This window comes from Bos taurus, chromosome 4, assembly GCF_002263795.3.
Source record: "Bos taurus isolate L1 Dominette 01449 registration number 42190680 breed Hereford chromosome 4, ARS-UCD2.0, whole genome shotgun sequence".
In the NCBI taxonomy this organism is placed as follows: domain Eukaryota; kingdom Metazoa; phylum Chordata; class Mammalia; order Artiodactyla; family Bovidae; genus Bos; species Bos taurus.
Window position 1 is genome coordinate 45,036,444 of NC_037331.1, and position 24,029 is coordinate 45,060,472.

The window sequence follows — 24,029 nt, forward strand, 5'->3', positions numbered from 1 at the left end:
TTTTTTATATATTTTAATCATTTTAGTCAAAGTTTCTATGCAATTTTAGTGGAAGAAGTTTTTACTATGCCAACTCAGGCTTCCATGATGCCAGAAGTCCTCTGAAAACATAATTTTAATGTGTTTGAAATAATTTTTTATGCTTTTGTCACTTAATATTCTAGGCATTTTCCAAGTTATTATACTATCTTTCATAATTACTATTAATATTTTAAAAGTGATATAGAGTGGTATACAGGATGGTAGTTAAAAAGACATGTTTTAGATCAAAACCAACCTGTCTCTGAGCTCCTTGAGCTCTTCCTTCAGTAGGTGGTTCGAAGAGAGGAATTTAGTATTTTGCCTGGTACACAGGTGCTCAACAAATGGAAGTTGCTATTTTGACTACTACTATCATTATCACTTGGAAAAGGAAATGGCAACCCACTCCAGTACTCTTGCCTGGAAAATCCCATGGACAGAGAAGCTGGTAAGTTATAGTCCATGGAGTCACAGAGTCAGACATGACTGAGTGACTTCACTTTCTTTCTTTCTTTCTTATCATTATCACCATCATCATCACATGGTATTCCAAATTTCATTATCACTCACTTTCCTATTAATGATGATTAGCCTTTCATATCAGTTAACTTTAAATATTAGGCACATGGTAGTAAATTTTCATGGCACAAGGGTGTACTTGAAAAGACCCAGAACTTGAAACATGTGGCAGGGGATGGGGCGGGGGGGAATGAGGGATTGGCAGGGTCAAAGCAGGGGCTGAGGCTCAGAAGTGGGGACAGGGGGAGCCCAGGGTAGCCAAAGAGCAGCTCTGAGTCCTGTGCACTGTGTGGGAAGGGAGCCAGAGGGAATCCTCACCTGTCACACTTGGCCTACCACTGCCCATAAAGTTAAGGCCCATAGTAATTGGTACACTGACAAACAAAATTAAAATGAAGAGTTTGGTAATCAGTTTTTTACATAGAACTTCCCTACTTGTCCAGGTTAGCAGTTCTGATAATTCAAGTTCACAAAACAACTCCAAAATCAATGTCCTTTGAAGTATATGGTTATTTACATTTTTTAAATGTTAAGGTAACATTAGAGGAAAAAATAATTCATTAAATCCTCTAAATCAGTACTGCACACAGGACTTTCTATAATAATGTAAATATGCTAGGTGTTCTGTCCAATATAATAGTCGCTAGACATTTATGGCTAATGAGAACTTGAAATGTGGCTAGTGCAAATGAAGAACTGATTAGTTTTATTTGACTTTAATCATTTAAATTTAAATAATCACATATAGCTACCATGTTAGAAAGTACGATTTTAAACAAATTTTTGAATATGTGTGTGTATATATGCATATGTATATATATGTATATATGCTATACCCATGTGTGCATATATATACACACACACATATACACATATACACAATACAGATATCTGTATATAAATATACACACACAGTATGTCCAAATAAGTCAGAGAGGACAAGTTCTTCAAAAAAATTTTTATCTGGAAGAAGAAATCAAAATTTTATTTCATATTTGTAATAATGTCTTAATATTTAAAGATCTTAAAGCAGATTAAGCAAAATCCTCTTGCTAGTATATATATATTTTTAATTTTATTTTAATTTTTAAACTTTACACAATTGTATTAGTTTCGTCAAACATCAAAATGAATCCATCACATTCAGTGATTATGTTGGCAAACTGTGGAGTTGCTGCTGCCATGAGAAAAGCTTATTTACCTGTTTCCCAGACATTTTTGTCATCACTATTATTGACTGTGTAGTGAGTTTAAAGAAAAAGAAGTTAATTTCACATTTTTGGCTTCTAAAACTGGTTCCACTGAATTCTACTAACAGAGAAATAACTCAAATCTCTGCCCACATCTCATTAGAAAATTTCTATCAGATATGGAGGACTGCTGATAACTGTAATATGTAAAGCTTTTTAGATTTACTGATTTAGGTCCTTCTGCTTTCACAAGAGTTACGTGTGTTTTCAAGAAGCGCAAAGTAGAGTAGTAATCCCATCTAAACCACAAGGCCTTGTAATAAGGAGCATTTCAGTTTGATCCCTGGGTGGGAAGATCCCCTGGAGAAGGGAAAGGCTACCCACTCCAGTATTCTGGCCTAGAGAATTCCATGGACTGTATAGTCCATGAGGTCCACAAAGAGTTGGACATGACTGAGCGACTATCTCTTTCACTTTCAAGGATTCCAAACCTTAGTCTATTTACTTAAGTGCCCTCCACAAGTTACAATTACATTACAGGAATGGAAAGGAAGAAGAAAAGGATGGGTTTGCTATAGAGTTTTAAGACTTAACATTAGGAAAAACTAATATTTCTACAAAAAAATAAAAAAAATAAAAAAATCACCAACAACTATTTACTGTGGGATAGAATTTCATAGATGCAGGTCCATCTTTGGACCTGAGTTAAAAATACTTCATTTCTGAAGTAGACAATTTTTCTCACTATAAAGCAGTTCTACTTCTCTTAAGGTTCTGATGCAAAGAAGAGTGTCACACTAAGATTCCGGTAGCTTCGTCTAATATAACCAGTGCCATTTACACAGTGGCTTTTTACAAGAAGGAGACACAGGAAGGGATAAAGGAGACAGGAAAAATTAAAGCGAATAGTTTTGCCTTTTGAATATCTGTATTTAAAAAAAATTCTGTGTAATTACTGTAATAAAAATAATTTATTACACCTTCCTGGTGATTAATGAAAATATTTTATCTCAAGATTTTACCATACTCCTTAAAACTAAGGATTAAATCCCCAGGAAGCATCTTGACCTCATTTGACAAAATGTTGATAAATAAGAACACACATTAGTCCCTGAACTTTGACTATCTCCTTGTCCAAGGCTAATTGGCTATTTAACTTTGATGAAAAACAGGCCTGTGAGGAAATGAGAAGTATCAGTTAGGCTTCTAGCCCACTTACTTTTAAGTGCAGATTTTTTTTTTTTCAATGCTATCATTCAAAGGTATGTTTTTGAAATAACTGTCTCAAGTTGGGAAATGTCTGTTTTAAAAAAAAAGAAAACGGATCAACAGGAAAAAATTAACAGACTTGTAACTTAGGAAACAGATGAAATTCCTCCCTAGTAAAATAGCATATCTGGTTTTATCAAACAGTGTGGATACAATCATTTTGGCCTTACATTAGAAGTAATTTATTTTTGCAGTAAGCTATGTATGCATGCATGTGTGCATGCTCAGTCGTGTCTGACTCTTTGCAACTCTATGGACTGGAGCCCACCAGACTCCTCCATCCATGGGATTCTCCAGGCAAGAATACTTGAGTGGGTTGCCATATCCTTCTCCAGTGGATCTTCCTGAACCAGTGATCTAACCCACGTCTCCTGCATCTTCTGCACTGCAGGCAGATTCTTCACCCACTGAGCCACCTGGGAAGCCCAAGCTATGTATAACCAAGACCTAAACAAACATTTCTCCAAAGAAGACATATAGACAGCCAAGAAACACATGAAAAGATGCTCAACATTGCTCATTGTTAGAGAAATGCAAATCAAAACTATGAGATATCACTTCACACTTGTTAGAATGGCCATCACCAAAAATCTGCAAACAACAAATTCTGGAGAGGATGTGGAAAAAAGGGAACCCTCTTGCACTACTGGTGGGAATGTAAATTGATACAGCCACATTGGACAACAGCATGCAGATTTCTTAAACAAACTAGGAATAAAACTACCATGTGCCCCAGCAATCTCACTACTGGCCATAAACCGTGAGAAAACCATAATTCAAAAAGATACACGTCCCCTATTGTTTACTGCAGTACTATTTACAATAGCCAAGACATGGAAGCAACTTAGATGTCCATCAATAGATGAATGGATAAAAAAGCTGTGATACATATATACAATGGAATATTACTCATCCATACAAAGGAATGAATGTGAGTCAGTCAAACTGAGGTAGATGAACCTAGAACCTAGAACCGAGTGAAGGAATTCAGAGAGAGAAAAACAAATATTATATATTAACACATATATATAGAATTTAGAAAAATGATACTGGTGAACCTATGTGCATGGCAGGAATAGACACACAGATGTAGGGGATGGACTTGTTGACACAGCAGGGGAAAGAGAGTGTGGGATGAATTGAGGGAGTAGCATTGACATATATACACTATAGTGTGCAAGTTAGATAGATAGTGGGAAGCTGCTATATGACCCAGGGAGCCCAGCCTGGTGCTCTGTGATGACCTAGAGGGGTGGATTTGGGGAGTGAGAGGGAGGATCTAGAGGGGTGGTATGTGGGGGTGGGAGGGAGGCTCCTGAGGAAAGGGAGATACACACATACACACACACACTTATGGCTGATGTGTGCTGTTGTCAGCAGAAACAAATGCAACTTTGTAAAGCAATTATCTTCCAGTTTAAAAAAATTTTTAATACAAAGTAAAATAAAATCTGTATATATCAACTGTTACTGTCCTTATCTATAGATATGGATCAATCAGTCAGTCAGTCAGTTCAGTCACTCAGTCATGTCCGACTCTTTGCGACCCCATGAATCACAGCACTCCAGGCCTCCCTGTCCACCACTATCTCCCGGAGTTCACTCAAACTCACGTCCATCGAGTCAGTGATGCCATCCAGCCATCTCACCCTCTGTCGTCCCCTTTTCCTCCTGCCCCCAATCCCTCCCAGCATCAGAGTCTTGGCAATGAGTCAACTCTTCGCATGAGGTATGAATGCACTCCCCATAAATGTACCTGTGGGGGAGTTCCTGATCTTATTTCAAACATTTAAGTAACAAGGCAAACATCTCCAATGTTTTCTTCTGATCAATGGAAATAAATGGGCAACCATACTATCTTTCATGAGGTATCCTCCAGACAGACTAGAACAGCTCTCATCAAAAATTAAAGGCACCAGAGATATACTCTAGGCAGAATTTCAAATCTCTGCATCTGTATCACTTTGAGTATGTTCAGTGTTCAGAAAGTTCTAATGTCTTCAATTTTTTAAATGATTTTTTTGTCTTCTTGTTTAGTGTACTTTTAAGGTCCCTCTAGGAGAATCTTCCTTTAAAATATCAAATGCTCAAATATGGTCCACCTCTGTACTTCTTTGGGCCCTTGAGTTCAATTCTTTGTTGTTGCTTCAGTATCTTAAATAGAACACTGCTTGCTTTATACTGTTCTCAGTATAAAGTCTGCTGTTTGCAGCAAGTTCATTTAAGGTTAAATCAGCATTAATTTAGACACAAATCTGATCTTCTTTTATGTTCCATTTTTATTCTAATATTATGCTAGCATCTGTCCAAGCAGTTAAATCTAATGGTGTTCAATTTTGCCTTTAATTCACACATTCTCTCCCTATATGTGATTCCCCTTGTGACAATGGATGGGATATAATCAGCATCCAATGAATGAACCTATAACGTGCATATCAAGATCAGGCCCATGTTTGACATATTAATCAGCCATATTTTAGAAGTTTAAATCAGTGCTTGTCTAATATTTCATTAAAAACTCTAGTTTTCATCATATCAATACCATAGGCATTTTATCATATAAAACAGGTTAAGTGATGATTTTAGAGGAAAATGTAGTAAAGTGGCAAAAATCACTTGCTTGAAACTGGATTGTCTTCTGAATCCAGGTTGTGTCAGTCACTGAGTTATGTTATGTAAGTTATCTAACATCTCTGTACTTCAATCTGCGTGCGTGCTAAGTCACTTCAGTCATGTCCAACTCTGTGCGACTCTATTTTCTCTAGCCTGTCAGGTTTCTCTATCCATGGGATTCTCCAGGCAAGAATACTGGAGTTGGTTGCCATGTTTTCCTCTAGGGGATCTTCCCAACTCAGGGATCCAACCAACGTTGCCTGCATCTCCTACATTACAGGCGGATTCTTTACCACTGAGCCACCAGGGAAGGCCTGTACTTCAATCTACTCATCTGTAAACTGAGATAATAATAGCATCTACTTTACCGAATTACTGTGAGGATATAATGGATTAAAGGACATAAACTACTTAGAATAGTGACTGGTATGTTGTAAATTTTCAAAAATATTAGTTAATTTTGCAGTTGTTATTTTACAACTCTATTTCCTTGTTAGTTTCTAACTGTTAAGAGTTGCATGCCCTGGAGATTTCTTTCTTTCCTTTCATCCTTTCTTTCCTCCTTCCCTTGTCCTTTTTTCTACCTTCTCACCTCCACCTTCCCCGCCTTAACCTCCTTCTTCCTTCTCCTCCTCCCTCTTTCTATACCACCTCCTCACCCTTGGAAAAAAATTTTAAACTTACATCTAAAAACTTTGGATAAGTTTGAACTTACTAGTCACTAAAGATTAATCAAATACAAAAGTGAAGACAAACTGTATTATTGTAAGATCTGCACACTAAGCAGATCTCTGGATAAAATTATCATTTAAGATGTAAATGTTATCAATTGGTGTCATAAAACTAAGGACAGAATAATTTTAGTTACTGATCCCTTTGATATATTTGTACCAGTACAGCTAGCAACTTTATCCTCAGGCCATTCTCTTCTCTCTGTCTCTCACTTGATTATTTTTAATGAGAAAGGCAGTAAAAACACAGTATAAATGATTATGTTGCTAAGTGGTTTATCAATAAAACATGGTTTATTCAGACAGAGTGCCACTTACTCTTTTCTGGTAATGGCACACACAGCATGTTATATAATGGTTTGGTATTTCCGTTCAAATAGTCCATAGTTCTTACTATGAGATTCTTTGAAAAAGGATTCAAATAGATAATTGGGTTTTAAAACCACAGAGTTTGGACCATACACCAGCAATACTAATAAGAGGTTGCAGAATTGGGTGCAGTGTCAATTCAACTGCCAGCTTTAGAGAGACCACAAACATAGTAAATGATAAATATTAGTTGCTGGATTTCTTCAAATCCAAGACCATCAATCATAATGTGTGTGTGTGTGCTCAGTTGCTCAATTGTGTTTGACTCTTTGCAATGCCATGGACTATAGCCTGCCAGGTTCCTCTGTCCATGGATTTTCCAGGCAAGAATACTGGAGGGAGTTTCCATTTTCTTCTCCAGAGGATGCTCCCAACACAGGGATCAAATCCATGTGGATTCTTTACTACTGAGCCACCAGGAAAGGTGTAAGAAGCAACTTAAGAGATTTCAAAATGTAAAGAAAAAAAAAAGTCTGTATTTTAGAATCAGTGAAATATGTCATTATTAGCTATTAAGAAATATTTACTGACTAAATATTTTGTAATAACCTATAAGGGAAGAGGATCTAAAAAGGAATATATATATGCATGTGCGTGCATATATATATGAATTACTGTGCCATACACTTGAAACTAACATGACACTATAAGTCAACTATACCTCAAGAAATGAAATAAAATAAAAAATAAAGCAAGAAAAAATTTATCAAGGGCCTTCCATTGTCTATAGTTTGGTATTAAGAACTATTAGTTACATAAAAATACCTAATGCAGTCCCTGATCTTGGAGGATTTCAAGCCCAGTTATAAAAGAAAACATACATGTGAAAAATTAAATAATGACATGAATGAACAAACTAAGAGAAACTAAAGAGTCTCTTGATGAAAGTGAAAGAAGAGAGTGAAAAAAGCTGGCTTACTACTCAACATTCAAAAAACTGAGATCATGGGATACCGTCCATCACTTCATGGCAAATAGATGGGGAAAAAATGAAAAAGGTGACAGACTATTTTCTTTGGCTCCAAAATCACTGTGGACAGAAAAGCCATGAAATTAAAAGACACTTGCTCCTTGGAAGAAAAGCTATGACAAACCTAGATAGCATATTAAAAGGCAGAAATATCACTTTGCCAACTAGGTCCATCTAGTCAAAGCTATGTTTTTTCCACTAGTCATATATAGATGTAAGAGCTGGACCATAAAGAAAGCTGAGAGCCAAAGAATTAATGTTTTCAAACTGTGGTGCTGGAGAACACTATTGAGAGTCACTTGGACAGCAAGGAGATCAAATCAGTCAATCCTAAAGGAAGTCAGTCCTGAATATTCACTGGAAGGACTGATACTGAAGCTGAAGCTCCAATACTTGGGTCACCTGATGTAAAGAGATGACTCACTGGAAAAGACCCTGATGCTGGGAAAGATTGAGGGCAGGAGGAGAAGGAGGAGAAAGAGGATGAGATGGTTGGATAGCATCACTGACTCAATGGACATGAGTTTGAGCAAACTCCAGGAAATAGTGAAGCACAGGGAAGCCTGGCGTGCTGCAGTCCATGGGGTTGCAAAGAGTCAGACATGACTGAGCAACTGAACAACAATAACAACAGTGAATTAACTAATGATATGAAAACCTCATACAAAGTACATTACAAAAGCATGTAAGTAGGGTTGAAGTTTAATTTACTAAAAGTAATTTTCCCTATCTTAAAAAGTAAAAGCTTTAATTTTGGGGGTTAGTCAGAAAATACAGAATCAAAGTATATTTATGTTTCAAATGCCATAGGATTTTGTGGGTTTTTTCTGTGTGTGTGTAATGTTTAAATTAATATTGAACACTAGAAATCTTCTTCAAGTATTGCTGGCCACATACTAATTACAGATACTGATCCTTACATATAGCTCTACTCAACATGTAATAAATACTACAGTAAGAAACAAAGGTAAGAAATTGTAAGACTTTAGCTCAGAAAATTTCAAATGAATTGTTCAGTAGTTCATGTTTAATCTTCAGTTTCCCTACACTCTCTCACAAACTAATTAGGAAAAGAGATCAATAAAAACATCTTGCCCACACAGGTGGCAGCTATGTTATGTAACATTCAACATAGTCATTGCTTACAATAAGCATAGACTTAAACATTTACTAAGAAAGTTGAAAGGTGCAAAGTGCATCATCAAAATTTTATTAGGAAATATAAGTGAGGGTATGTAAACTTCTTTGTAATCAGTAAAAATTACCTATTACCAAATTGTATTTTTTTTTTTTTTTACCAAATGCTAATAAAATATTGTTTGGAGCTGACACACAATACATTATTTCTAAGAGAATACAATTTGATATCCCAGGAACAGTGATGCCACAAGCCATTAAATATCATTTTAAAACAGATTAAATTAAAAACTGTATCTATTTGTAAATATGCAGTTCTGTACAGCTGGCACAGATTTACTTTGTGTGTTTTTTTTTAAAGTAATTCTTGTTTTAAATGAAGAGCTTATGAATAGCAAGAATTTAAATTATCCTAATAAGTGCCAACATGAGTAAGACAAACTGTGCCAAAAAAGAGTCAGAGGTTACTATTAAACTAAAGAAATAGACAACATTGTACAAAAGATACAATGTTGGCACTCAATATCCCTGGATTTTTCCCTGGATACACAAACCATAGATATAGAGGGTCCACTCTACCATGCTGTTTAATATAAGGGACTTGAGAACATGTGGAAGGTCCTAGAATAACCCCTTCCCCAGTCTCCTAGGATGCAGAATTCAAAGGATATTTTCTGTGATTCCTGTGTATATAAGTCCTTGAACCAACTGAGGAGGAATCATGAAGAAATAAGAATTTGTCCTTTTCCAATCTAATCTAATAGAAAAAGCAAGAATTTAAATCAAATATAAGTAAATAGTAAAATATAGTCAGCATTATAACAGAGTTGGGCTTCCCAGGTGGCATTAATAGTAAAGAACCCACCTGCTAATGCAGGAGACGTAAGAGACGTAAGTTCAATACCTGGGTCAGAAAGATCCCCTGGGAAAGGGCATGGCAACCCACTCCAGTATTCTTGCCAAGAGAATCACATGGACAGAGGAGCCTGGCTCGTTATGGTCCATAGAGTCGCAAAGAGTCAGACATGACTGAAGTGACTTAGTACACACGAATAACAGAGTTATAAGCAAAATGTGACAATACACATCAATTATGTTGCTGATATCTCAGAAAGCTTTATAAAAGATTTTTACTTAAGAATGAATGGCAGCTTGAAGAATGAGTAAGAATTTAACAACTGAATTTGAGAGAATACGCATTCCAAGCTAAGGGAAAAGCATGGAGAAAGAGAAAAGTCAGGGAATGTTTAGGGAATTGTGGGATATGCTGCCAATTTGTGACCATCAGGAGGCAGAGGTAATGGGAGACAAGAAAGGAGTTGATAAACTGCAAGATTTGAAAGTGCCCTCAAACCCACTCCAAAAAGCTGGCCTTTAGAAGAAAGTCTTAGGCTATCCAAGTTTTGAGCAATCACACTTTGTTGTGCCTTAGGAAGATTAACTGTGAGATGGACTGGATGAGAAATAGGCTGGAGGTAAAACAGTTAGGAAGCTACTGCAAGCACCTTAGCAAGAAGTACTGGAAAGAAAGGGTTCAAGGGTGAAAAACTTTCTGAGGGAGAAAATGATGGGATTAAATGTCAACCAGCCGGGTGGATGAATCTGATGTTTCCAGCCTGAATAACCCAGAGGATAGGCAGAGAAAATATATAATCAGTGATGTGACATACACCCTTGATAATGAACTGTATTTTATTAAGGGAGAAGAAAAGGCAGTGGTAAATTTTGGAGTATTCAGGTTTTACAGGATCTGGCTGTCTGAGGAGAAGGCTGGCATAGAACAGTATTCAAGATGAATTCCAGTCCTGTTTCACCTGACTGCCCATAGGATAGCTGTTTCAGAACTTATTCCATTGGCCTACTCATCTATTAAACAAATATTTAGGTAGTGCTTCCAGTGTGTGCAGGAACTGTATTAGATAACTGGGGTGAATCAGTAAACAAAACAGAAAACCATTCGTATCTTCAAGGAACCTGCATTTCAGCAGGAAGAATCAGACAATAAATAACATACATAAATAAATGAAGTATATTATGTGTTAGAACTGAAAAAAAATACAGTGGGAGAAAAAAAGAGATAAGAAAGATGAGGAGTGACGGTTGTGTGGCAGGAGTAGGGGAATGATCTGCATTGAGAGATGTCACAAGTCACAGACTCTGAACCACAGTGCAGTGTTTATCTAAGGATGCTATTGGGACACTGCTCACTACCCTTCCCTGTTTCCTCCTGATGAGCACAGGAGAGAGTCAGTAAGTTTCTATATAGTTCTGACTTCTTACCACCATGAATTAGCTAACTATTTATGTTTTCCTCTTGGCACTTGTGGCTAGGTTTAGCTAAAAGTGGAATCTCTAAATCTCTGGTCTTCTTCTAAACTGTGTGTGGATCCTCATAGCATTTTTTTTGTATCTGTTTTCATCTTATTTTCTGAAAATCATTTCCCTATTGTCTTCATTTCTTCACATACTTTTATCTTATTAAAGTTTTATTTTTGCAATTTTGGCCTTTTTTGACACCAAAATGAATGGTTTTAATTAAACCTGCTAAAATAATACCTTTAAATAGTTACTATATACATAACCTCAGAGAGGTTATGTAACCAAGAAGGACTCTATGGGGCCTTTGCAGACAGACCACTGCATGTCCTACTCCTGCCTCATGTGTGTGTGTGTGTGTGTGTGTGTGTGTGTGTGTGTGTGTGTGTGTTAGTTGCTCAGTCAGGTCCGACTCTTTGTGACTCCATGGACTGTAGCCCACCAGGCTCCTCTGTCCATGGAATTCTCCAGACAAGAATAATACTGGAGTGGGTTGCCATTTCCTTCTCCAGAGGATCTCCCCAACCCAGGGATTGAACCTGGGTCTCCTGCATTGCAGGCAGACACTTTACCATTTGAGCTACTAGAGAAGCCTATGCATGCCTGTCTATTACTTGTAGAAAAACTTTAGCCTCCCAGGCCTTCCCCAAAGTGCCAAAGCATAAATTTAATCAGAGAAGAAAATGCAGAAACAAAGGAAAACAGTCAAGCAAGAAAAATAATAATAGTTTAGCTATTAAACAAATTCAAGGACCTTGAGTTCCTCCTCAAGAGCTTCAGGTAATATTTTGAGCTACTTTGCAGATATTGAAACCCCTACCAGGTAGAAGTTAACTGTATGCTGCCACAGGCATCTTGACTCCAGACTGGTTGGAACCAGAAGGTTGATTATACTGACTTCTGATTGCCTTACCATCAACCAATTGAAAGAATGTCTATGAACTGATCACACACCCTGCAACCTTCTCCCTCATCCTGTCTTTAAAAACCTAATCACTGGGGAGTTCAAATCTCTTGAGCACTAGCTACATGGACTCCTTCCTTGGTGCTTTGTGATAAACATTGTACTTCCTTTCACCACAAGATGCTGTCCATTGATTGATTTTACTGTACACAGGCGGGTAGATCCAAGTTTGGTTTGATAATACATTTGCCTTCTGTACCAGTCACAGACACTTTGGGTACTTACATGAAATTCACACAGCCTGTACCAGCAGGTGGAGCAATCCAGACGAAGCTGAGGTTGGTTGTGGGCAGATGACTCACATGAGAGGCTACTACACTGCACATAAACTGGTTACCAAATTGGTGGTCAGACATGATACCTGACAAACAGAAAGGAAAGGGTGTTGTTATAAAAACAACAAAACAAAGTCCTTCATATGATGGCATAACAATATTTTCTGTTTTTTTTTATGTTAACATTCAACATGCTGTCTGGCTTCCCTATTAAGTTGTGTGGTTTTCTATTTTCTATTGTCAGAAGGAAATTAATCCTTTAAAACATTATTGTTAAGGAGAAATCTACTAAATTAATTGTTATAATATTTGCTTAATTTTGATTTTGTTGATTGGTCTTTCCCCATCACCAAAGACCACCAGGACCACACCTGCAAGTGAAACAAGGTCGGACTTATTGGAAGTGTTTGCAGCAAGGGTCACCAAATACTACTGAGAATCTGGAGGTATCTCAGTAGGAGGATGTTAGCAGGAGCTTGTTAAAATATTTGGGTTTGTGTTAGATTATTTCCTGAGTATGGTACTGAAAGTCCTGCATCCTGGGAACCCCCTCAGTCTTGTTGGGGAGGTTCCAGGGAAAGGTGGTTTTGATTCCAATCTTGGTACTATTAGAAAGTAGGAGCAATTTTATCACTGAGTATCTTAATTTTTATCTATGAGACATGAGGAATAGAGAAGAGCTGCAGTTGAGGTTGATAACAGCAGCAGCGATCACATTAGCATGGCGAGGGAATGTTGGTCATGCTTTTGCTTTGTACTGTGTTCTTGCTTTTGTGTATGTTCAGGCATGATTAAAAAGTAGTCTTGTTTTTGTCTCAAACCACATCTACTCTGTCTCAGAGTAGATAACCTATGAAACTGCTCATTTTCAACACGAGATCATCATGGCATAGCTGAGTACCAGGTCAGCTCCCAGCTGAATTGTCAGGAGATGCTTTTTCTCCTTTGTAATAAAATGATCTTCTCATGTTTACTTCAGATATAAAATATTAATAGGTAACTCAACACTAAGAAAATGAACTTGATTTTTAAAAACAGGCAAACAAGTTATACAGATGGCAGGTAGGCATATGAAAAGATATTCAATATCATATGTCATTAGAGAATTACAAATTAAGACAATGAGATGCTACTACACACCTAGTATTTGACCAAAGTCCAAAATAATGACAGTCCTAAATGCTAGTGAGGATATGGAGCTACAGGAATTCTTTTTTTTTTTTTTTACATAATTAGGATATTTATTAAAGTGACAAAATTCCTTTAAGAAAGAGAAAAATCTTCAGATTACAATAATCCTTGTTCTTATTTGGTATTTACTTATTTAGTAAATATTTATTGCGGATCTTTAAGTTTTTTTTAATTTTATTTTATTTTTAAACTTTACATAATTGTATTAGTTTTGCCAAATATCAAAATGAATCCGCTACAGGTATACATGTTATTCATTGCCAGTGAGAATACAAAATGGTATAGCCACTTTGGAATTTGGCATTTTCTTACAAATATAGACACAGTTTGGCATTTTCTTACAAATATAGACATACTCTAACCATATAATCCAGAAAGCACACTCCTTGGTATTCACCCAAATACACTGGAAATTGATGTCCACTCAGAAACCTGCACATGGATGTATATAGCAGTTTTATTCATAACTGTCAAAACTGGGAAGCAACCAAGACATCCTTTAGTAAGTGAATGGGTAAATAAAGTGTGATACATACAAACAACAGAATATTATTCAGAGCTGAAAGGAAATGAGCTATCAAGCCATGAAAAAACATGAATAAGTGTTGTGCTGTCCTGTGCTGTGCTAAGTCACTTCAGTTGTGTCCAACTCTTTGCAATCCTATGGACTATAGCCCGCCAGGCTCCTCTATCCATGGGATTCTCCAGGCAAGAATACTGGAGTGCATTGCCAGGCCCGTCTCAAATAAAAAAGTAAATATTATTAAATGAAAGAAGCCAATATGAAAGAACTACATGCTGTATGATTCCAACCATGTGACATTTTGGAAAAGGCAAAATTACAGAGAATGTGGTTGCTAGGGGTTGGGAGGGAAGATGGGAGATATGAATAAGCAGAGCACAGAGAAATTTAGGCCAGTGAAACTATTCCATATAATAATACAATGGTGAATACACGACACCAAAAATGAAACCTAGTGTAAAGTATGGACTTTGAGTGACAATGATGGGTCAGTGCAGGTTGACCTGTTATAACAAAGATACCACTGCGGTGCAAGACAGCCAGAAGGTTGGAGGAGGGTGGTGTATGGAAAATCTATGTACCTTTTACTCAATTTTCCTGTGACCTAAAGCTGCTCTAAAAATAAAGTTTATAAATAAAAAACATTGCCATGAGTGGACAGTCGAAAATTTAATAAAATTGGCTTTGTGAACTTGGGTAAATGGCTTCTCTCTGAGATAGTTTTCTAGTCTATAAAATGAAAACACCATGTCTACTCCATCCTAAAGTTATTTGGAGAATTAAATTACCCAATACATATGGAAGCATCTGGTACAGTACTTCCATGTTTGAACAGGTGCCCTACCTACATGCCATCACAACAGTCCATACATCACTCCATCATACTCTTGACTACCTCTACAGAGAGTCTATGAGGGACTATGTCTTTAATCTTTGTATTTCAAGCAACTATCACAATGTATGACACACTTCAGATACTCAAGAAATATTTTCTAAATATAAAACAAATACTATAAGAATAAAAGACAATATAAATTATATATATGTTATATCAACTAATGAAACAGAATCTTCTAGAATAGCAAGTTGTTCAGAATAGGTCATACTGGCCAAAGAAATAGTATATATTTTGACATATCCTAATAATGCTTTTTTTTCTCATTCATATATATACATATATATATTTATATATGTATATATTTGAATATATATTTATATATATTGAATATATATTTACATTTATATATACATATATAAATTTACATTATACATGTAATTTTATACATGTAATTTAAATATACATATATGTATATATAAATGTAAATTTATATATGTATATATGCACATATATATTTATACATATTGAATATATATTTACATTTATATATATACATATATAAATGTAAATTTATATATAAATTTAAGCTGTATCTTGCAACAAAAGGATGAAAGTCACCAAGTCAGAGAAACTACAAGGTTAGAGAAGATGTCAGACTTCCAGGGAAATCATAGAGTGCTGAAGGAGACTCAGTAGCTGTGACTAAGGAATTGCCATGCCTCTCTGGTCAGGCATAAAGCAGGGATCCAGTGTATGGGAAATGACACATCTGCAAGAGTCAGCTTGGCCAGAAAGGAAAAGCAAAAGTTACAGCTGCAATTATGTGGGAAGGGAAATGAATCAAACAAAATAAGGTTTCAGGGTCTCAGAACCTTGGTAACAGGATTCATATTCAAATACCTCCTCACTTCTCAAAGCTCCTCTGAGAAAGTGAGTCAATGTCTAGACTGCATATTATTTGAAAGAATTTTATAAGGTAGATATAGAATTGCAATTGCCTCATGCCCTGCCATGGGTAAATACTCCATAGGATAACATTCTTGCAATCCAACCATCCAGCACAGCAGTTCTCCAACTTGGCTACACAGCAGAATCACCTGAAGAGATAGAATAAATACCAGTTCCCAGACATTCTGAGTGAGTCAGCAAAGAAAATAATATTTACAGAATCCCTGTGTTGCATCAAATGTTGGGTTAGACCATATTTAGCTACAAAGAAGAAATACAGGAGGACATTGTCCCGACCTTGAAATGACTTCAGGTGAGAAGAGAGAACTAGAATAAACTAATATTCTAAATAAAACAACTAGAAAATAAGCAAGCACTAACTGGGTGCTATTTGTGAAAAACACAAAACAGAAGAGAAAGAGTGATTAATGTGGACAACTATAAGAACAACTAATGCTTCTTGAGCACTTACTATGGCCTGACACTATTCTAAGCAGTTAATGAACTTGTTTAAGGCTTTTAAACAATCCTACGCAGTAAGAGCTGTTATTTTCTCCATTTTACCCATTAGGAAAATAAGATAATGGAGGTAAAAACTCGACTATAGTTTATATAGCAATGGTAGTACAGCCTGGATGCAAACCAGAATCCTTGCTGCACAGTCAGAAATGACTGTTAACAACAAGGTCCTATTGCAGAGCATGCGGAACTGTACTCAATATCTTGTAGTAAACCATGATAGAAAAAGTAAAAAGAAATGGCTCTGTTGAAGAGTTGAATTTTGAGGGAAAAGCTAAGATTTCCCATATTTGTTTATACACATGAGGCAGCAGAGGATAAGCACAAGACTGTACCCTTAGCTCTGTCACCGCTGCTGCATGACCTTGGTCAGGGTGCTCCCTCTCAAGCTTCAGTTCCAGTGACTATAAACTGCTGATCCATGATCACTAAGACTCCTTTCAGTTCCTTAGCTCTCTGGGTACAATTTAAATGAACAGAAGAAAAATAGGAGGACAGCTCACAAAGGCAGATATTAACGGGCAGAGGTAGGCACATAATGAGATCCAGGAGAAGGAGAGAAGTCAATGTCAGCTTGCAGCGTTCTGTGACACACAATTTACTGCATCCGCCATAGTGATCTTTTTAATGGCTTTCATGTCATGAAAGACATATATCATCTAAGTAATAAATGTGATTTGGAAGCCTACTCTTGGGTAACTTTAATTTGAATTTGATAATGAATTTAAAGGTATGATGGTGTTTTCCTCTGCTACATGCTGGATAATAGGATATATACATTGAGTTTTAAAATTACTTGAAAAAGAGAAAATCAGATATATGATAAAAGAATTTAATTACACTGTGAATCTCAGGGAGGTATATACACATAAAATATATATGTGCATAATGTAGTTACAATCAATGTTTTATTTTCATTGTTGTGGCTATGTGCAAACTTTCATACAAAATTGTTTTCTGTGGAATTCTTTTGCAAGAGAATTGGACCATGAGAGAAAGAAAGCAATTCAGGAAGTATGGCTCTCTTGGGAAGTATGGCTCTCTTGGTCTAACTTTGGACAAAAAAGTAAAGTATATCTTTCAAACTGTGAGTCTCTATGAGATTGATAACTGTCTTGACAGATTTTAAGGCACTGATATTACAGATATATTTTCCTTATCATGGACACACATAGGAATATTCACATAGTTATGATTTCCGTATCAAGAAATAATCAATATAAGTTTATAAAACAACTATTCATTTGACAAAGTATGAATGTTTTTAATTCATTAAGTTCTTCAAACCACTGGATATCTAGTTTAGAATATCTAGCACCTGTTTTCTCAAAGTTGTGGTTAAAGGATAGGAATCCATGTAAGAATTTCCTTTATCCACATTACACTTCTGCAAGATTAGGCTCACAATGTCTTTAATTATTCTCAAGATGCTTCCATGATACCTTTTAAGACAGTGATACAGATTTCTATGCCTTCCAGGATGTCATTTTTCCTTGACATGTCTTCAGTTATTTTAAGTTTATGACTAAACCTTGTATGAACTCCATTTTCCCTCAGGAATACTCTTCTATGCTTTTAATGTGCATACCTTGGGTCTTCAGAGCTTTAACTAGAATTTCTATGATTCCTCCATCTTGAAAATAAAATGTACATATACTCATAAAAATGTAGGCTATTCACTTCCAAGAAATACTCTGAAGACTTTATTACCAAAAAATAACCAAGGTAGTAGGAAAATTACACATTCATGTTGGGTATATGTTATAGATTAAAGATGTGGATTACTCCAATGTGTTGAGCCTGTTATTTGCCACGGTTATTGTTAAAGTGGGTAGAAGCATGTCCTGGTTTTTTGCGGAATTCAAGAAATAAGGCATCTGGGGAGGGGATATCACAAAATAAAGGGAAAGTACATTAAGATTAGAGGTTTTTGATTTGTGATAAATGTAACCTTCATACATAAAAATGACAAAATTTTAAAATAAGTATTTTACTGTTTCAAACACTTTCCGAAAGTATGGTAGAATATTTTGTCAGGAAGCTTAGTAAATATATTAACTTGTATCTATATAAAAAGTGTAAGAAAAAACATATATTTAAGATGCTTTGTTCCCTTTTATTTTCATCATTGGCTCTTTGTTTAAAAGGGATATCTAATCAACACAACACTATAAAGCAATTATCCTCCATAATAAATACAATTTAAAAAGAAAAAAAGGATATCTAAAAACTTACATCAGTTAATAAAAAAGTAGACTCTTCTAAAAATGCAGTCTGGAAAGTTAGTCTTAAATTTTAAGTGAAGAGAGAAAATGAATTATAGAGTTCCTTTATGTCACCCTTTAATCTTTTCATCTGATTCAAATATGAATAAATGTTTACTTACAGAATCTGTCTTGTCTATTATTTGCCTTCTTTGCTAGGTTAATGTACACAAATATCTCAGCAAAGCTAAACATTATTTTATATGCTGAAAAGTAATCACTGAACTTCCTGAAAACATCCTCATTGCAGCTTATCTGTGAAGTACCAGCCTGATGAAAATGGATGTGAAAAGAACAGCTTTCAAGTAGTGGTACAAGATAATGAAGAGTATATGCGCCCACACTCACACTTATGCAATGGGTGTATTTAACTTTTGAAGCACTGATTTGAAGGCAATTCAGTTTCAGATTTAAATGTAGAAGCAAAAAAGTACTAAAATCTTAAAAAAAAATCATTCTGGAAGTGTATATTCTATGGGCATATGTTAGAAAATGCATGAGAATCCAAGCTCAAAGAATTTATTCTAAGTCAACCTGATTCTTTCCTCACTCACTACAAATGATAATTCCTGCTGTTGCCCTCCCTCCCCATCCCTCTCCAAGCACTACCATTTATCAAATGCCCTCTCTGTGAGGGGTTTTACCCATATTATTATCTTACTACTACTACAGAGGCAGTAGAAGGGAAAGTTTGAGAGCACAGACCCTGGAGACAATCAGCCAGGGTTCAGACCTTTGTTCCACTATCAGGAACTGCAGAATCTTGGGCCACTTACTCAAACACTCTGTTCCTCACTTTCCTCTCCAGGAAAATGCAGATGATAATACCAGGGTGGCTCGAAGATTAAATGAGCGCACACACACACAGTCAGTACTATATGTGTTAGCTGTTATTATCATTCCCACTTAAAAGATACAGGAGAATTACCAAGAACCAGTGGATTTCAGTAACTTGCCAACATTTAAACACATGTCAATAAAAGAGCTAGCAAACAGAACTGGAACACAAATCCATCTGCTATCTCACACTGTCCACTGGCTTCTTCCCTCCTTCTGTCTTTCAGTGGCAGTACTTCAATTCTAGGACAGACCCCTGTGCTGATCCAAGAGAACTCTAAATCCAGAGATCAAACATATATCATCTGAGAGTGAACCTGAATAGAGGGCCTTCCTCCAGGCACAAACTCAAGTGCTCTCCCCTCCTCCTCTACCTCTCTGTCTTCAAAGACATTAAATTCTCACCAGATAGTTATTGGATAACTTTTTTCCTCTTGTTATAAAAGGCAGAGAAACCAGAGATCAAATTGCCAACATCTGCTGGATCATCGAAAAAGCAAGAAAGTTCCAGAAAAACATCTATTTCTGCTTTATTGACTAGGCCAAAGCCTTTGACTGTGTGGATCACAATAAACTGTGGAAAATTCTTCAAGAGATGGGAATACCAGACCACCTGATCTGCCTCTTGAGAAATCTGTATTCAGGTCAGGAAGCAACAGTTAGAACTGGACATGGAACAACAGACTGGTTCCAAATAGGAAAAGGAGTATGTCAAGGCTGTATATTGTCACCCTGTTTATTTAACTTATATTCAGAGTACATCATGAGAAATGCTGGGCTGGAAAAAGCACAAGCTGGAATCAAGACTGCTGGGAGAAATATCAATAACCTCAGATATGCAGATAACACCACCCTTATGGCAGAAAGTGAAGAGGAACTCAAAAGCCTCTTGATGAAAGTGAAAGTGGAGAGTGAAAAAGTTGGCTTAAAGCTCAACATTCAGAAAACTAAGATCATGGTATCTGGTCCCATCACTTCATGGGAAATAGATGGGGAAACAGTGGAAACAGTGTCAGACTTTATTTTGGGGGGGCTCCAAAATCACTGCAGATGGTGACTGCAGCCATGAAATTAAGACACTTACTCCTTGGAAGGAAAGTTATGACCAACCTAGATAGCATATTCAAAAGCAGAGACATTACTTTGCCAACAAAGGTCCATCTAGTCAAGGCTATGGTTTTTCCAGTGGTCACGTATGGATGTGAAAGTTGGACTGTGAAAAAAGCTGAGCGCCAAAGAATTGATGCTTTTAAACTGTGGTGTTCGAGAAGACACTTGAGAGTCCCTTGGACTGCAAGGAGACCCAACCAGTCCATTCTAAAGGAGATCAGCCCTGGGTGTTCTTTGGAAGGAATGATGCTAAAGCTGAAACTCCATTACTTTGGCCACCTCATGCGAAGAGCTGACTCATTGGAAAAGACTGTGATGCTGGGAGGGATTGGGGGCAGGAGGAGAAGGGGACAACAGAGGATGAGATGGCTGGATGGCATCACCAACTCTATGGACGTGAGTCTGAGTGAACTCCAGGAGTTGGTGATGGACAGGGAGGCCTGGCATGCTGCAATTCATGGGGTTGCAAAGAGTCGGACACGACTGAGTGACTGAATTGAACTGACCTGAGACACGTGCTTGAATTAGGTACTGTTGTGAGTAAGACATTTTCACGTCAAAATTGCTCCATAAGGGGAAAAGTCATCTAGTTACACTTAGGTCTATGTGGCCTAAACACTGAGTTTAACAGAGCAGCATCCTTTCCAAAGATCTATGTAAAGTCTGTGCTGTCTTTAATTGAAGCTCTCTGGTCTACTGTTTCAGAGTATATTTCTGATGTCTTTCCTCCTAATATTGCATACTCTGCCTCTCCTCTTAAAAGTTGCTCAGTCATGAAGTCAAGTGCTCCTTAGAAAGCATTACTACGAAAAAAGCCAGTGAAGGTGATGGAATTCCAGCTGAGCTATTTAAAATCTTAAAAGATAATGCTGTTAAAGTGCTGCACTCAATATGTCAGCAAATTTGGAAAACTCAGCAGTAGCCACAGGACTGTAAAAGGTCATTTTTCATTCCTATTCCAAAGAAGGGCAATGCCAAGGAATGTTCAAATGATCATACACTTGCATTCATTTCACATGCTAGCAAGGTTATGCTCAAAATCCTGTAAGCTATGCTTCAGAAGTACCTGAATTAAGAAATTCCAGATGAACAAGCTGGGTTTAGAAAAGGTAGAGGAATCAGAGACCAAGTTGCCAACATCTACTGGATCATGGAGAAAGCAAGAGAGTTCCAGAAAAACATCTACTTCTGCTTCATTGACTAGACTAAAGCCTTTGACTCATGAGTCACAACAAACTCTGGAAAATTTTTAAAGAGATGGGAATACCAAGCTACCTTACCTGTCTCCTAAGAAACCTGTATGCAGATCAAATAGAACCGGACATATGAAAACTGATTGGTTCAAAATTGGGAAAGGAGTATAACAAGGCTGCATATTGTCATCCTGCTTATTTAACTTATATACAGAGTACATCATGCAAAATGCCAGGATGAATGAATCACAAGCTGGAATCAAGACTGCCAGCAGAAATATCAACAATCTCAGATATGCAGATGATACCACTCTAATGGCAGAAAGTAAAGAGGAACTAAAGAGCCTCTTGATGAGGGTTAAAAAGGAAAGTGAAAAGCTGGCTTGGAACTCAACACTTAAAAAACTAAGATCATGGTATCTGGTCCCATCAGTTCATGGCAAATAAAAGGGGAAAAAGTAGAAGCAGTGACAGATTTTGTTTTCTTGAGCTCCAAAATCACAGAAGACAGTGACTGAAGCCACGAAATTAAAAGACACTTAGTCCTTGGAAGAAAAGCTATGACAAACCTCGACAGAATATTATAAAACAAAGACATCATTTTGCCAACAAAGGTCTGCCTAGTCAAAGCTATGGTTTTCCCAGTAGTCATATACAGTGAGAGTTGGGCCATAAAGAAAGTTGAGCGCTGAAGAATTGATGCTTTCTAACTGTGGTGTTGGAGGAAATTCTTGAGAGTCCCTTGCACTGCAAGGAGATCAAACCAGTCAATTCTATAAAAAAAAAATCAACCCTGAATATTCATTAGAAGGACTGAAGCTGAAGCTCCAATACTTTGGCCACCTAATGTGGAGAGCAAATTCACTGGAAAAGATCCTGATGCTGGGAAAGACTGAAGGCAAAAGAAGAGGATGGCAGAGGATGAGATGGTTAGATAACATCACTGACTCAATGGACATGAATCTGAGCAAACTCCAGGAAATAGTGAAGGACAAGGAAGTCTGGTGTGCTGCAGTTCACGGGGCCACAAAGAATCAGACCTGACTTAATGACTGAACAACAAGATGATAATCTCTACATGTTGCCTGCCCAAGCCTTTCCAAACTAATTGCAACTACAGTGGCCACCGTACATAACTATATTCCCCTCATTTTCATTGCTGTACTTGGCTGAATCTGGATTTCTCTACACTTGGTCCCCACTTCATCCTGCATACTTCTATATTCAAGTCTCATGAGTGTTGGTCTACTGGTAGAAACTAAGCTGCATGCCTTAACCCTAGGGATTATGGAAATTCTATTCGGGGATGGTGATACTAACAATATGGGAAACTATATAAAAATGTTGGGCAATCATAGATGACTTATGTCTCCTTCATTCAGAGGGCAATTCAAAGTCTATGAAGTTTTGGATTTCTTGATCCAAAAATAGCTGAAATAACTGAAAGTCCTGAAAGACTACAGCTTTTAGAACTATTTCCATGAATCTATATATTGAGTTCTTTATCCTTTACCTTGAACAGGCATTCTGCCACAGGAAAAGTACTGCTCAGTCTATTTGATGGACAGGAACAAAAGCTCCGCATACCCTTCCTGCAAAGCCCAATAGATTTCCCCAAAAGTTACATCAAGACAGAAGATGTGCCTCTGGTTTCTAACTCCAGATGGTGTAAATCTGGAACAAATGATTATCAGAGTTCCCGTTAAAGGAGTAACATCAATGAGTCAGCATAATATTTATTATCTCAGCTAAAAAAATACTACTTACCTCATCTTGGAGTCACGTCAATCTATCATCAAGTATTTCTGATGTTACCTCAAAATTTTTTCAACTGTGTCCCCTCTTACCTACCCTTTTCCACTATGCCTTTATTTCAGGCTTTTGTTATCTCTTTTTTGACCAGTGCCAATAGCTCCCAAATTGGTCTCTGTATTCAGTTTTACCTCCTAAGGTTAATTCTCAATAGAGGTTATCTTTCTAAAGCACAATCTAATTTTATCATTCTACTGATTTAAATTAAGTTTAACTAAAACTTAAGAAAAAATAGGCTTAAGTCCAACATGATATTCTGTCACCTATCTCTCTATCTGGGATTATTTATCATGATCCCTACTCAAATTTCATATTCTATCAAAACCAAACAATATATATATGTTGTATGCACTTATCTCTGGCTTTACTCCTGTTCTTTCTGCCTAGACAAAGGGTCAGCAAACTATGATCCATTGGTCA

General features: G+C 36.8%; 1 protein-coding gene across 4 annotated transcripts in view; it reads right to left on the reverse strand.

Annotated features, from left to right (window-relative positions):
• RELN (reelin) overlaps positions 1-24,029 on the reverse strand; it is a 558,501-nt gene that overhangs the window by 383,643 nt on the left and 150,829 nt on the right. For all 4 annotated transcript variants that reach the window (NM_001206458.2, XM_005205336.5, XM_059885396.1 and 1 more), the window contains exon 3: positions 12,325-12,460. In NM_001206458.2, the coding sequence (NP_001193387.1) occupies positions 12,325-12,460 (136 nt within the window). The remainder of the gene's footprint in view (positions 1-12,324; positions 12,461-24,029) is intronic.